The 16,006-nt window shown below is 41.6% G+C and overlaps 2 protein-coding genes across 3 annotated transcripts in view; one reads left to right on the plus strand and one right to left on the minus strand.

Moving 5' to 3' along the window:
* Positions 1 to 4,436, plus strand: part of LOC102793955 (transmembrane protein 163a) — a 30,725-nt gene extending 26,289 nt beyond the window's left edge. The window contains exons 6-8 of the mRNA XM_087836944.1: positions 2,093 to 2,204; positions 2,548 to 2,689; positions 3,299 to 4,436. Coding sequence (XP_087693070.1) covers positions 2,093 to 2,204; positions 2,548 to 2,689; positions 3,299 to 3,359 — 315 coding nt within the window. The 3' untranslated portion in view covers positions 3,360 to 4,436. The remainder of the gene's footprint in view (positions 1 to 2,092; positions 2,205 to 2,547; positions 2,690 to 3,298) is intronic.
* A 6,846-nt stretch (positions 4,437 to 11,282) lies between these two features.
* The window catches only part of mgat5 (alpha-1,6-mannosylglycoprotein 6-beta-N-acetylglucosaminyltransferase), a 109,363-nt gene continuing 104,639 nt past the window's right edge, over positions 11,283 to 16,006 (minus strand). For both annotated transcript variants that reach the window (XM_035909876.2, XM_006795709.3), the window contains exon 17: positions 11,283 to 15,754. In XM_035909876.2, coding sequence (XP_035765769.1) covers positions 15,556 to 15,754 — 199 coding nt within the window. In that variant the 3' untranslated portion in view covers positions 11,283 to 15,555. The remainder of the gene's footprint in view (positions 15,755 to 16,006) is intronic.

Genomic DNA, 16,006 nt, shown 5'->3' on the forward strand with positions numbered 1-16,006 from the left:
GCTAAATTATTGTCTCGTTTTTGTCAGAAAAAAAAAGGTTGTTGAGAGAAAGAAATATGATGAAAATTATTGGTCAGTTAATGAAACACTGCTTTAGGGTGGGCTTACCTTGTGACTGACAAGGTTTCGCAGTCATGTCTGCACCTCACCCACCACACCGTTTCAAAACACCAGGACGGCGATGGTTAAAACACTCGGTTCACAGCTTCACAACAGGACTTTGCTAACAATTGGCTGAAGGCCATCATTTACTTACAGTCTGTGTGTAGTGCCTTTTTTATTTGTTTTTTTACAGCCTGCAGCCAGGCTTATTTTTTGCTTTGAAAGACTTTAAGAAATGTTGTTAAAAGTTCACATTAAGAAGCATTTCTTTTAAAAGTAACTCACCTTATGAGGATGTCTAATGAACCAAAATGAGCTATGTCTGGCTTGAATACGTTTCCTGTTGCTGAAGAATGGTCAATGCTTTGTAGATAAACAATTTTTCAGTTTCAAACCTGAGTCACAGCATTGACTTAGGTCTATGCAGCATGCTGAGGTTTTCTTTCCATCTCCTCTTTGATGTGCACGAGCTTGCCAAAGTAGCTTTCCATGGCTCCGAGGCCATAGTACAATATTAATGTTGCTGCAGAGGCTCTGAGTGCTCTGCAGCTCACTTTCTCTTCTCTAATCCATCTCTCCTCCTCCAGCCGTCCTCTGTGCATTTACATCTCAGGCATTCAGTGATGTGGCCCTCAAAACAGATGTAACAACAAAGTCATGTTTAAATTGTTGAAAACCAAATGGATAAAGCGCAGGAAGCGAATCTGTGGCTCAACACTAATCAAAAAAAGACTTATCAGGACGAGCAATTACATAAGAGCTACGGGGAGCAGTGGAGAATATTGTTGGACCATTACTGGAGGTAAACGATACTGAGGGGAGGTGGTGATGATTGTGGGGGTGTCAGGGTTGTCAGTGATAGTGTCTGTGCTGTTTTGACAAGGAGGCAGAGCAGCTGGATTCATCAGTTCAGTGTGAAAAAACGTGTTACTGATGTAGTTGTTATTAGACTCACAGTGTTGGTGAGCTTGGGAAATGTGACGTTGTGCTAAAATGTTGCTTTTCTGAATAACCTGTAGGGATTGGAAGGTTAAGCTTGCTAAAAGGCAGCTACAGTCTTGAGCTGTGTGCCGCCTTGTGATTGTAGGTGTATTGAAAAGAGACCTTGTCTTTGAATTTGAACGGAGAGTCTGATAGATAGGGTTTGGTACACAGTGAAGTACTGGTTGTGTCTATAAATACAGATATTACCCTGCATGAGCTGACTCACTGAGTAGTAAAAGAAAGCTCAGCAGTCAAGGCCAAAGACTGTATATAAAGGATGGACATAGCCATTGGTTTCTGACCTTTACATTATAAAGTATCAATGCTAGACTTTTGCCTGCTGCTCCTGTGTGGGTGGGTGGGTAGTTTTTATTTTTATTGACCTGGAATGTGCTCTAGGAAGACCAGATGGTGGACTCCTAAGTGACAGGGGATTTCTTTAAATCACCCCGTAGTTCTTCAGCTAAGACACCTGAGTTAGAAAACACAAACACTGCAGTTGTCTTTACTCGCGAGGGCAGTCATGGACGCACGACCTGCGACCTGCGTCTCATCACTGTCTGCGTTCTTTATTTATACTTGTCTGTGTGTGTGTGTGTGCAAATAGCTTCTTATTCTAAGAACTCTGAGCTGAGGTTCCCCTTTTTCTAATTCTGTATGTTCTTACAGAAAGAGGAAGCTACTAATTGTTTATCACACAAAAGTACATGTCAAAAGTCATGTAGACATTTGCTTAGTGATCAGTAAAAGAATACATTTCATGAAGCTGATCACATTATATAAAAACAATATTCCTTTGACACTAAGTAATCAGCTAATGCTAGCAATGCTAGCAGCTAACTTTGTCTAAAAACATTCAACCCTGTACAAGTTGCTGTTTGGTAAAATTTCCTGAGCTGATAGTAATCACTGTCTAAAACAAGTCTTGAAGTGTTTTGAATCAATGCTGCACTTTTAACAAGGAGATTGAATCCCACTCTTGGTCTGTTGTTTTTGTTTCTCACAGGACGACTTCCTGTTCAGCGTGTCCATTGTCAGCGGTTTGATGTGCATCATATTGGCTGTAATCAAGTTCATGCTCGGCAAAGTACTGACAAGCCGAGCTCTCCTCACTGATGGTAGGTGTGCACGTGCAGAGAGATCATACCTTTTTAGAACTTGTAAACTTCCTCACATTGCTCAGCTTTCCTAGTGATGCCATTAGATCGTGACTATCACAATCGTAAAAATCATGCGTTTGTCACTCTGACATGTCTGTCAGCTCCAATTGGTTTCCTAAAGTTGCCTTATAGTTGATGAGATTACAGGTGCATGGAGCCAGATCAAACATCTGTCACACTGCTGGGTTCTTGGTGAAAACAAGGGTGAATATCACATGTGCAGTGACACTAGCAGGTTTCTGAGGCCTGACCTCTGAACCCTCAAAGCCGACTTTGACTGACATTCGTCGTCTCTTTCCAGGATTCAACTCACTGCTGGGGGGGATCATGGGCTTCTCCATCCTGATCAGTGCTGAAGTCTACAAGAACGAGCCCAAGGTGTGGTACCTGGATGGAACAATAGGTGTCCTGATAGGTCTGATCATCCTCGCCTATGGAGTTAGGTAAGTGGCCAGTACTTGGTAAAAAAATGGCGTACCTTTTATTTGGTGTCATGGAGATAATTGTTGATATTGCAGCAGAACATATCCACAGAATGAATAGAGGAAGTGGGTTGCAAAGCAGCTTGCAGAGCATTGGTTTGGACATTTAGTGAGGAAATGGTTTAAACTAACTACCCGAATAAATACTCTGTGATGTTTCAAGATAATAAAAGCACAATGAAGTCAGAATACCTCCATCTGGAGTCAGTATTCATAAAACCAAAGCTTACAAAGTGATTTGGTGGAATTACACTGTGTTAGTTCTGTGTGGAAAACCAATTTCAGTGTGTGCAGTTTTGTCACTGGATTCATATAAAAGCATTACAAGTTATATTTTGTTCACGGGAATGATGAAAAAATAAAATAGTGACACCTTTAAAGGTTGAAATCTCGAGGCTAGAAAATTTGTATTCTAACAGCTGGTAGGTGTCTGAAGGTTGCTGTCATCTCCATTTTCAAATCCCCCAAAGCGACCTTAATGTTTAAGTGCAATATTGAGCCGAGATGCTCAGATGTATCATTAGGTGGATCAGAGGTTGATCTCTTTGCCTGTTTTTTTCTGTGCCGCAGACTGCTCCTGGACATGGTCCCCCGCGTCCGACAAACCAGGAACTACGAGCGCTTCGAGTGACGGATCATCAAGGGCGGGTTTGGGAGTGACTGGCAGGATGGGGACTGTAGAGGCCCTCCACAGACAATCACAATCAGTCCTCGCGGTGCCAGCGAAGGCGTCGCTGTCTGTGCAGTCCTCCCATTCAGAGCTGGAGTGGAAGATGGCGTCAGTGGCATATTTTTAATGTTTTACAGTTTAATGTACATATGAAATGTTCACCTGTTTTTCAGAAGTCAAAGGCGCAGCCTGCTTTTTCATGCCTCCATATTTAAAGAAGGTAACAGAGATAAGACTGTGGGAGGGGGTTAATGTAATTTTTCAAAGGTTGTACACAGCTCAGACTGCAGTGTTATGGATGTTCAATACCTCAGTTACATGTCATCACCCCGTCACGACAGAGCAGCTTGTTTTTTCCCATGGTTCCACGAGGCCTTTGCTCAGCTGTGCTATAAAGCTTTACAGCACAGCAGGTCAGAGTGATTGATGCAGCTGATGTAGCGGTGGAGTATTAATGGTGTTTACCTTTTTATGACTAGGGAGAAGATAAATATCAATAAAAAGTCCATTTGGCACAAGGAGCAGGCACATAAGCACACACACGACAGGCTCAGTGACGTGTGATTAGCCGTTTATAATATTTATCCAGACTGCTGCAGCAACGTCCTTTTAGTGCCAGCTTACAATCCTGGAGCAAAAAAATAAGCTTTTTTGGCACTGAGTCGCACAAAGAGTCGGGACCTGACTCTGTTCCACTGTAACTCTAGCAGAAGGAAAACAAAACGGCTGCGCTGCCTCCCAGGAAAAGCATTTATACAATTAACTCGCGCCATCTACTGACCAAAAGAGGAGACTACAAAATGCAGGTCATTACATGAGAACGGTTATCTAATATTCAATTCAATTCAATTCAATTTTATTTATATAGCGCCAAATCACAACAAATGTCGCCTCAAGGCGCTTCATAGATACAGAGAAAAGCCCAACAATCATATGACCCCCTATGAGCAAGCACTTTGGCGACAGTGGGAAGGAAAAACTCCCTTTTAACAGGAAGAAACCTCCGGCAGAACCAGGCTCAGGGAGGGGCGGCCATCTGCTGCGACCGGTTGGGGTGAGAGAAGGAAGACAGGATAAAGACATGCTGTGGAAGAGAGACAGAGGTTAATAACAGATACGATTCAATACAGAGAGGTCTATTAACACATAGTGAGTGAGAAAGGTGACTGGAAAGGAAAAACTCAATGCATCATGGGAATCCCCCGGCAGCCTACATCTATTGCAGCATAACTAAGGGAGGATTCAGGGTCACCTGGTCCAGCCCTAACTATATGCTTTAGCAAAAAGGAAAGTTTTAAGCCTAATCTTAAAAGTAGAGATAGTGTCTGTCTCCCGAATCCAAACTGGAAGCTGGTTCCACAGAAGAGGGGCCTGAAAACTGAAGGCTCTCCCTCCCATTCTACTTTTAAATACTCTAGGAACAACAAGTAGGCCTGCAGAGCGAGAGCGAAGTGCTCTAATAGGGTAATATGGTACTACAAGGTCATTAAGATAAGATGGGGCCTGATTATTTAAGACCTTGTATGTGAGGAGCAGGATTTTGAATTCAATTCTGGATTTAACAGGAAGCCAATGAAGGGAAGCCAAAACAGGAGAAATATGCTCTCTCTTTCTAGTCCCTGTCAGTACTCTTGCTGCAGCATTTTGGATTAACTGAAGGCTTTTCAGTGAGTTTTTTGGACATCCTGATAATAATGAATTGCAGTAGTCCAGCCTGGAAGTAATAAATGCATGAACTAGTTTTTCAGCATCACTCTGAGACAGGATATTTCTAATTTTAGAGATGTTGCGCAAATGGAAGAACGCAGTCTTACATATTTGTTTAATATGTGCGTTGAAGGACATATCCTGGTCAAAAATGATTCCAAGGTTCCTCACAGTGTTACTGGAGGCCAAGGTAATGCCATCCAGAGTAAGAATCTGGTTAGATACCATATTTCTAAGCTTTTCAGCGCCGAGTACAATGACCTCAGTTTTATCTGAGTTAAGAAGCAGAAAGTTAGTGGCCATCCAAGTCTTTATGTCTTTAAGACATTCCTGCAGTTTAACTAATTGGTGTGTGTTATCTGGCTTTATGGACAGATAGAGCTGGGTGTCATCTGCATAGCAGTGAAAATGTATGCTATGTCTTCTAATGATGCTGCCTAGGGGAAGCATGTATAATGTAAACAGAATTGGTCCTAGCACTGAACCCTGTGGAACTCCATAATTAACCTCAGTGTGTGAAGAGGACTCTCCATTTACATGCACAAATTGGAGTCTATTAGATAGATATGATACAAACCACTGCAGTGCAATACCTGTAATACCTACAGCATGTTCTAATCGCTCTAATAGGATATTATGGTCAACAGTATCGAATGCTGCACTAAGGTCAAGAAGGACAAGCACAGAGATGAGTCCACTGTCAGAGGCCATAAGAAGATCATTTGTAACCTTCACTAAAGCTGTTTCTGTGCTGTGATGAGCTCTGAAACCTGACTGAAACTCTTCAAATAAACCATTCCTCTGCAGATGATCTGTTAGCTGTTTGACAACTACTCTTTCAAGGATTTTTGATATGAAAGGAAGGTTGGAGATTGGCCTATAATTAGCTAAGACTGCTGGGTCTAGAGATGGCTTTTTGAGTAAAGGTTTAACTGCAGCCACCTTGAAGGCCTGTGGTACATAGCCGATTATTAGAGATAGGTTGATCATATATAAGATCGAAGAATTAATCAATGGCAGGACTTCTTTGAGCAGTTTTGTAGGAATGGGGTCTAAAAGACACGTTGATGGTTTGGAGGAAGTAATTATTGAAGTTAACTCAGAAAGATCGATTGGAGAAAAAGAGTCTAACTTAACATCAATGGTACTAAGAGTAGCTGTAGATAATATTACATCTGTGGGATGATTATTGGTAATTTTTTCTCTAATGATAAAAATTTTATTTGTGAAGAAGTTCATGAAGTCATTACTAGTTAATGTTAAAGGGATGGTTGGCTCAAAAGAGCTCTGACTTTTTGTCAGCCTGGCTACAGTGCTGAAGAGAAACCTGGGGTTGTTCTTATTTTCTTCAATCAGTGATGAGTAGTAAGCTGTTCTGGCTTTGCGGAGGGCTTTCTTATAAAGCAACAAACTATTTCTCCAGGCTAAATGATGATCCTCTAAATTTGTGACACGCCATTTCCTCTCCAGATTACGAGTCATCTGCTTTAGGGTACGTGTTTGAGAATTATACCACGGGGTCAGGTACTTCTGATTAGAGACCTTAGTTTTCACTGGAGCTACAGTATCCAGAGTCGTACGTAGTGAGGAGGTGAAATTATTAACAAGATAATCGACCTCTGTTGGGGTAGCGTTCAGATAGCTGCTCTGCTCTGTGTTGGTACAGGGCATTGACGATGATAACAGTGGCTGGATTATATTCTTAAACTTAGTTACAGCGCTTTCAGAAAGACATCTACTTTGATAAAGTCCACTCTCCACTGCTGCGTAATCAATTATTGTAAATGTAAATGTTATCAAGAAATGATCAGACAGGAGAGGGTTTTCAGGAAACACTGTTAAATGTTCAGTTTCTATGCCATATGTTAAAACAAGATCTAGAGTGTGATTAAAGTGGTGGGTGGGTTCTTTTACATTTTGAGAGAAACCAATTGAGTCTAACAACAGATTAAATGCCATGTTGAGGCTGTCATTTTTAGCATCAGCATGGATGTTAAAATCACCCACAATCATTATTTTATCTGAGCTCAGAACTAAATTAGATATAAAGTCTGAGAAATCAGACAGAAACTCTGTGTAAGGCCCAGGTGGACGATAGATGATAACAAGTAAAACTGGTTTCTGAGTTTCACAGCTGGGGTGGACAATGTTAAGCATCAGGCTTTCAAATGAATTAAAAGTCTGTCTTGGTCTTTCATTAATTAATAGACTGGTGTGAAAAATTGCTGCCAAACCGCCCCCTCGACCTGTGCTTCGAGATTTCTGGTAGTTAGAATGACTCGGGGGTGTTGATTCATTTAAACTAACATAATCATCCTGCTGCAACCAGGTTTCTGTAAGGCAGAGTAAATCAATTTGTTGATCAATTATTAAGTCATGTACTAACAGAGACTTGGAGGAGAGAGACCTAATATTTAATAATCCACACTTCACTGTTTTACTCTTTGGTTCAGATGTGGATACTGTATTATTCTTTCTTTGTAAATGTTTAAGTTGTTTGTTGCTGGTTTTAGTTTGTTTTTTGTCTTTTTGGAAGCTGACACAGTCTCTATGGAGATGGGTTTTTGGGGGGGGTAGCAGGAGTATGCAGTTGTGCTCAGAAGTTTACACACAGTCATCATGGGTCTGTCATGGTAATTTGGCATTTTGAACCAAGGTGGAATGATTGTTCAGGATACATGTGCAATAATTCAAAAACAAAAATAAGAACTGGCTGCAGAGGTTTCAGTATATTTCAGATTTTCTTTACTCCACGCAGGGTCAAAAGTCTACAGAGGATCAAATATGTGCAAGTTGCACCTCGAGCAGCAGAATTTGAATTTATACTATTACTTTATCCGCTTTGTGCAGTGCACGTGTATCCCAGTAAAACAGCATGAGTGAGGCTTTCAAACCGAAGAACACTGTACCCACCGTCAGCCATGGTGGGTTCAGTGTTCTTCGGTTTGAAAGCCTCACCTTTACTCCTCCAAACATACGTCTTGTCATCGTGGCCAAACAGCTCAATCTGTGTCTCGTCTGACCATAAAATATTCCTCCAGGAGGTATTTGGCTCGTCCATGTTGGCAGTCACACATTTCACTTGTGCTTGAAGGTGTCGACTTTTTACCAGGAGGTTCTTTCTTGTTTCAGCGATCCTTAACATCTCAACCAATTTCCTCTTTCCCGAGGGTAAGAGTTGGGGTTTCCCTCCAGACCTTGGAAAAGTGGTGACACGTCTGAATAACTACGTGAATAACTACGATTCTTTGAACCGATGATCTTGGCATCTGAAGTTGTTTAGAAATGCCTCCGAGAGACCAACCCAACTTCGGACCACCAACTGTAGCTGAGTGTTTGAAGCCTGACCCCGAGACAAAATTCGGCACATGAGACGCATGTAAAGGTCAAAGAAAATGACCGTCACACTAAATGCTTCCACACTGTTGGCACTGAACTCAATGCAGATACAGCTTTCATACTGACCAGTTACACAAAAACAGATTTATGGCTGAAGCTAAAGGCCCCACACGTACACAGGTATCAGTAAGCTCAGCTTGTTCTTTACCCTGATGCAGTTTTAGGAGCTGAAGACTGTGAAAGAGTTCCAGACAGAAGCTGTTCACAAACTGTGCTGTTTTTATGAGTGGGCAGCAAGAGCTGAGTTCTTACCTCTGCCAGGGAAGTGATCTGTTTCAGTTTGTCTGTTAACAGGGCTGGTCCAAAAGCTGCAGAGAGATTTTCAGGAACATGTAATCAGAAGGTGATTATAGCACAGTGTGCAGGTTTTTAACTGTCAGAGGTAATTGGATGGATTCTTCAGATACCTCGCAAAGTCAAGCATTATAAGATCGGAAAACCTAAGAGAACATGAACCAAACTTGTCTGGATTTTTCCTCCTGGGTTCAGTTCATGCATGCTCTCTGCTCTTATGTTTGTCAGCGCTCTGACGAGCCAACCTGTGCATGAAGTAGGAGTTCTGTTGGTTTGGGCCACAGTTGTGTTTTTGTACGTTAATGTGGGCAGGTATGTAAGAACACACACAAACAGACATCAGTGTACACAATGACACAATGAATCTCAGCATTTGTCAAATGTGCGTGTTACTCTAGACCTTTAGACACGTGAGGTTACTGCTGCTGGAGGAGCAAATCTTAGAAACTGTGAAGTTCTTTAAAAGAATCGGAGGTTGAGCTGGTTCAGGTTTGAGTTTATCCAGGTAACTCCAGGGTTAACCTGACTTTTCTGTATTACAAAGGTGGTTTACTTCTTACTGGGATAACTTATGCTGCAGACCTACCGTGCCCTGGAGCTGCAAGTATGAAATCACTACTCCCTGACAATGGGCTGGAAAATAGCGTCACCATTCCTGGAGCATCCCTGGGACTGCAGTGCATGGACAGTAATGGAAAAGTCTTTTAAGAGCATCTAAAGTCTTTGTGTTTTCCTGAAGGACATCAGTGATAAATGTAGATTTGTAGACAGAACTTTAGTTGTTGATTTTTCAGTTTTATTGAGCTCTAAGGATTTTTATAAGATTCTAAAATCATCACATACACCAAGTCTACATTTGTATTCTGCTTTTTATATTTATCCTTAACCATAAACAGAGCGTGGCTGAAAGAATAAACTTACAAAATGAATTTATTGAAGTAACAATTATAATCGGTCTGATTCTCCTGTATGTGCTTCCTTTGGAGACTTCTTTAATGTTATCGTAGTTGGTGCAACCACCTTCTCTGACACAAAAGCAGCTGGATTATTAGTCTATTAATCACAGACTCGAGTGGGTTTTGTTTCGTGTACGCTGGAAGATCAACAGCTTCCATTCCCTGTTTGTTTGCATTCACCCTAAATCAGGGGTGTCAAACTCAAATACACAGTGGGCCAAAATTCAAAACTGGAACAAAGTCGCGGGCTAACGTTAATATTTATTGAAAAAAAAAAAAAATCTTCCTCTAGATTATAAGAATGAATCTTTTCTTATGGACTCAAACAAGTTTTGCTGAAAAACTGAATATGGAACAAGCAAAGCTTAATACTAAACAATATATATATTAGCTGTATAATACCAGTAGGCCAGCTCTAATAGTAATTTGGTATGGCTTCGCGGGCCAAATTTGGCCCACGGGCCAAAGTTTGACACCTATGCCCTAAATGGATCTAACGGGTTGCTGCTCTCTGTGAGTTCTAGGTGCTGAACTTTGGACAGCAGCCGGTGGGTTCACGTGTTTCCTGTGTTTAAGAGGAGGACTCCAGCACCAGTGTGGAAATGAGGAGCAGGACTGGGAGTAGTTTGTGCGCGTGTTTGTTACCTGCTGGCTGGTGAAATGAAAACAGTCTCTGTACTGCACTCAGAGCTCACAGTCCTACAGACATACACTGTAGAGGCTGCCATACGGTTTTGGGTCAATGGTGACGCCCCAACAGGGAAATATTTTAATGAAATTCAATGCAGTGATGATTGTGGACATTAAATGAGTTGCTGTTTATCAGGAGTCAACGTGTTTCCTCTCATACATGAAGCTGCTGTTTGTTTTTGGGCCATTTAGAAAAGTCGCAGCAACATTTTCAGGCAAAGTCCTTTTTGGTTTTAATTTAAAGAAGCTTTCACTTTCTAGCTGACTTCCTCCTCCTCATCGTCGTATTGAAGGACTTACTTTGTAGAGCTCCTCTCTATCCCAAAGCCTTAATTTTGCTCATAGGTGTTTGTGCAACTTGATCAGGGTTTTTTTTTTTTGTTAGTTTTCATATCTCCCACATTTTCCTCAGTCTGTGCTTGCTGCTGTGACCGTAACTGAATGTACACGCTGTGCTGTGATACTAGTTTTTATGAAAAATCTGTGACTGTGCTGTTTGGTTTTATTTATTTAAATACAAATAAGGGATCAATTCTGTTCCTGAGCTTGTGGAGATACATGTGTGCCTAAAATCGGTGTGAGAAACAAAACATGCAGATAACAGAAAATTATTTTGGAAGGCCATAATATTAAGAAAAGATCACAACAAAAATACAAACAGCTTGTAATCACTAATTTCCTGTCTTGGACATGTTGTAAACACCGAGAGACACATTTAACTCCATATCAGCTCGGTTTTCTTAAACTCCGTGACACAGAGTTTAAGGCGCTCCTCAGCCTGCTGACTGTACTCTTCTTTGCTCGTGTAAATAATCTGTATAGCTGTAATGTAAAACCAGAGTCTGAGCCATTTGTCACAGAAAAAAGGTTTATTTAAAAATAAAGTTGTATCCCTCTTACTCGTCAAGAACAGTGAAAACAAAACCATTGCGTTACCCACTTTCCACTGCTGTTCTGGGGTTTTTGACTTTTAACTGAAAGCAAAACAAATCTTCATCCATGTTGGTGTGTGTAGCAGAGTTAATACAATGGAGACATTCAATGCTGAGGTCAAAACAGATGAGATACGCTGATTTATTCTGTCCAAACTTTGCTGAAGCCATGGCGCTCTGAGCAGATTCCTCCAGAAACCAAACAGCCTATGATCTGATCAAAGATGTGCTCTGAACAAGCCCAGCTAACAGAAAAGAAATAAGGCTCTGGCTGCAGCAGAAGGGGTTTAGCTGATCACTTAAGCAGGCCTCAGAGTCATGGTTATTAAGAAGCGACTGTGAAGGGTTCAAAATATTTGCCTATTCGCTGAAAAAGGAATCATGCTGGGTATCACTGTTGGTTTAGCACGAACTCAAGCATTCCCACCTTGGATATGTACGAGCTTTAAACGCTGGTGATATTCTACCTTTAAAAAAATAAAAAAATAAATCATGACCAAGTTCCATAAAAAGACCAAAACCATCAATGAACAGATTGCTCCAGCACATGGCGTTTAGTTTGACTCAGTCCCACCTGCTACTCTGTCCTCATGTTTTAAGAATGGCTGCTAAGCGCTACAGTCCAGTAATCATCCTGTGAGTCACTCAGTACTTGTGTGCACTTGTCATCAAGTGTGAAATGTGGTCCTGGAGATACTAGTGGGACTATTTTGACGCCGTTTAAATGTGCATTAAAGATGAAGAACCACAGGTGCACGGTTGATTTAAACGATGTGTGTGATCACACTGGTCTAAACATTGACATATTCAGTGCTACCCAAATACAAGGCTTCACTTACAGCCCTGATTTTCTTTTGAATTCTAAAACCCCCCAAAATGTCACCATCCAGATTGATCAGATTATTAGCTGACAATCCCTTTTCCTTTATTCTCAGTTACTTCAATTCAGTTTCAGTTATATAACCAAATCACAACAACAGTGACCTCAAGGTGCTACAACACAGAGAGAACACCAACAACTTACCATGGGCAAGCACGGCCCCCCCATGGGCAAGCACGGCACCCCATGGGCAAGCATGACAAACGGCTCCTGGCTCGTCTGTCCTACTAGCAGGCTCGATAATGGTCAGCTGCTTCTTGACTCAGTCAGATGGACTCTAACTCCTCTTGGACTTTCATTTCAAGTAGAAGTATAGAAGTACCAGCTGCAGTTTGACACAAACTGAGTCGTCTGCTTGATGACAGAGTCACTGGAGAAGCAGCTGATTATTGCTTCATTATTTATTGTAGAACAGCACATACTGTGATGTTTCACAAGTCACTGATCAAACTGTAGGTATGCGTCCTTTTAAATGCATGCCCCTGAAACTGATTACTGGACTCCAGTTTTACATTTTTAACAGGAACCAATGCGGAAACTAGCGATTTGCACTAATGCACTGTTGGTTTTGGTTTTTTTATGGGATTTGTTTTGAAGCACCACCAGATGCTTTTCGTCAAAGTTTAAAAAACACTCTTTTTTTCTTTCTTCAAGCTTGAAGCCACTTGTGTATCCGTCACATGTGCTGCAGGTCACGTTTAGAAAGGACCAGACAACTATGAGTAATCAGTTTAAGGCATTCAAAATCAGACAACCCATTTATTCTACATGTGCTGTGATCATCTGATTCCTCTTATTACTGACTACTCAACTGGTTAATCGCATTACTATCACACATGTGAATCCACTGCCTAGCTTGACTGGTAAACATGATGAGCTGACACTGCTTTCTTTCTTTTTGACTTTAGTTCTGAAAAACAAAGAGCCTATCAGTTTTATCACTTTCCCAAATATCTTCATCAAAACAATCTTAAGATGTGGACAGCCAATTTAAATTTCTTAAAATGAATTTAAATCAGAAAACAAACAAAAAAACCCAACCTGACTCTGATGTTGCAGAAGTAAACATGTATAACAGAGTAACGTCACCCTGCCACAAACAGCTCACCAACAGTCGTCAAACAAAAGCAGAACTGAAGTTAAACCACAAAAAGGCACGTCATGTTTTTTGAAACACTTAACTTGGCGGCAGATCGGTGACCTGCTTAACAGGGTAAGAAAAAAGAAGAAGAAAAAGGCGCCATTCCGGCTGAACTGAAACGTGTGCAAACAGAAACAACAGTGAAATGAAAGCAAAGCACAAAGTGTACGAGGCTCATTTCCCCACAAAACAAGCATGTTTGTCCACTACTGTCTGCCTTACAGAGAGCGCGATGAGAGTTACGTTTAGACTGGAAAGTTTGACTTTAAACCAATCTTTGTGTCATTTAAGCTCTTTAAGGAATAAATAATCAAACATTTGATAAGATATTTTCTATACTATACTATCTAGAATGATCACAAAGCAGCCAGGCAGACACAGGCCTGGCTTAGGTACATAAATCCATTTGAGACCAAATTCTGGTGCAAAATAAAAATGCTCCAATATTTTATTTTTGTTGCTTTTTTTTGGTCTCATATCACAGCTGAAAGCAGGACAGCAGAAGACAAAGTCTCCTTCTCTTTATTCATACACCTAGAGACAAATATGCTTTTTTTAATTACATTTAAATTACCCTCCATAAATAAAAGTCAATAAAAAGGGAAACAAAAGAAAAGACACCCATCCTATAAATAAAAAAAGAAAAAGATTTCCAGCCGAACACAGCGATAAAGATCTGTATACAAAATAAATACAAAAGAAAACCTTTAAAACTCATATGAACAATATACAGTGTTACTAATATCATGTTAAACCTCTGATTAACTTAGTGCATTTTTTCCATTCACCACAAGAAATACAAATCTCATCTTTTTTTCCTTATTTATCTTTTTTTTTTTTTTTTTAGCAAATAAACAGGCAAATTAAGAACCTAATGATTATCCAAAGAAAAGGAGGAGATGCAAGGCGTAGCGCCCGCCGCGGAGCTCTTTGTTGACATGTCTGTGGTGCGTACAGTATGCTGCAAAGGATTTACAGCGGTCGTGTGGAAGATGGGAGACGAGTGTGAATCTGTGTTTTGTCTTTTTTTTTTCTTAGTCTTTTTTTAAAAACAGTTTACTACGCAAAGACATGGACGAACATCTCTGTAAGTAAGGATTTTGTGTTTCTCTGAGTCTTCAGAACAACGTGTTGACAGTAAGGCTTCCCAGCCTTTTGTTGCAAGGTGTTACCGCTGCTACTGATGACGGCTATCGTCTACGACTCGACGTCACGACACAGAGAACGAGCGATGTCATTTTGGTGCGTGCCTAGTGCCGGATGGTGTGCTTAAAACAGGCAGACAAACAAAAAAAAATTACAATTCTCTACTGGCCTTTTGCAGAAACACACAGACTCACAGTCCCTCATCTTTACAACGTTTTAAAACACGTGTGCAACTTAAATGTATGAAAACTGAACACGACAGTCTTGAGTTTCCTCTCTTTTAAGGTTGGGAGTGGGGTGAGGATGAAGATCACGGAGTCTGGTGACGATGCGTCAGGAAACGATCGAAACTGCCAGGATAAAAATCTAGATTTCTACTTTTACTTGTCCGATCTAGTTTTTTTTGTTCAGAAGAGACGAATGGGTTGGTTACAGTGTAAATCTGATTACAGCCCACTGTGTTTGTGTGTGTTTCTATGTGTGTGTGTGTGTGTATGCTGGGGGATGTGGGCCTTCAGCGATGCCGGTCCAGTGCAAACCTACCTAAAAATAACAGTTTCAGATTAGAGCAGGGGTGAGATGGACGGAGGGGTGGAGTGGAGGGGTGGAGGGTCACCGATATGTGCAGTCCACCTCATCTGCTGCGACTTCGTACGACTCCCTTTGTTGATTCAAGTAAATCCACGCCACTTCCAGGCCTCATAGCGCCACCCGCTGATGAAGGTGAGAGTTGGCAGATGCTCCGGTCAGCTGCAGGAGAGCTCCTCCTCCAGCTACCGGAGGAAAACAATAAATATGAAGAGCGAGCTCAGTCCTGTGATTGTTCTTTATGTTCTGTTGTTGTCACAAAGGAGTCTGGTTTGTGTGTTTGATAGCTGCATGACTGCTCGGGAATGTGCGTCTCCCTCAACCACACTTCTTGAAGCTGCTGTACATCCGCCCACCACCGCCCCCTCCCCGATCACCGCAATCCCATCTGATTCCTGACCCTCTGTCAGCCTGGGTGCTGCTGCTATAGGCAGTCTTTGCACAGCGCCACCTGGCCCTTCATGTAGTCACGGCAGGGACAGATGCGCTGCAGTGTCGAGTGGGCGCCGGCGCAGCTGAACAGCAGCAGGTCCGACTGGAAGATGCAGTGATGGCGAGTCTCACTGTATGCTGGCACAACGGTGTCGGCGCTCGACTCCACCGTTTGACAGTCCATGCCAAACCTGACGGAGAGATGGACCGCTTTAGATTTTATTTTTCAACACTTTTTTTTAATGTGAAGGAGAGACAAGAGGAGAAAACACATGCACACACTGATGTCTTTGAGCTGCAGGCTTGATAATCCATTTTTCTTCTGTAACTAAACTCAGCCCACTAGTGGTCATAACTATAACTGCAGGTTTCAGCAGCTCGTCAGAGAATGATAAACTGCTCACATGAGCTCAAGCCTGTGTCGTGCTGCCACCTGGTGGCCA

Source organism: Neolamprologus brichardi, chromosome 23 (assembly GCF_056152115.1).
Source record: "Neolamprologus brichardi isolate AB-2024 chromosome 23, ASM5615211v1, whole genome shotgun sequence".
NCBI classification, from domain to species: Eukaryota; Metazoa; Chordata; class Actinopteri; order Cichliformes; family Cichlidae; genus Neolamprologus; species Neolamprologus brichardi.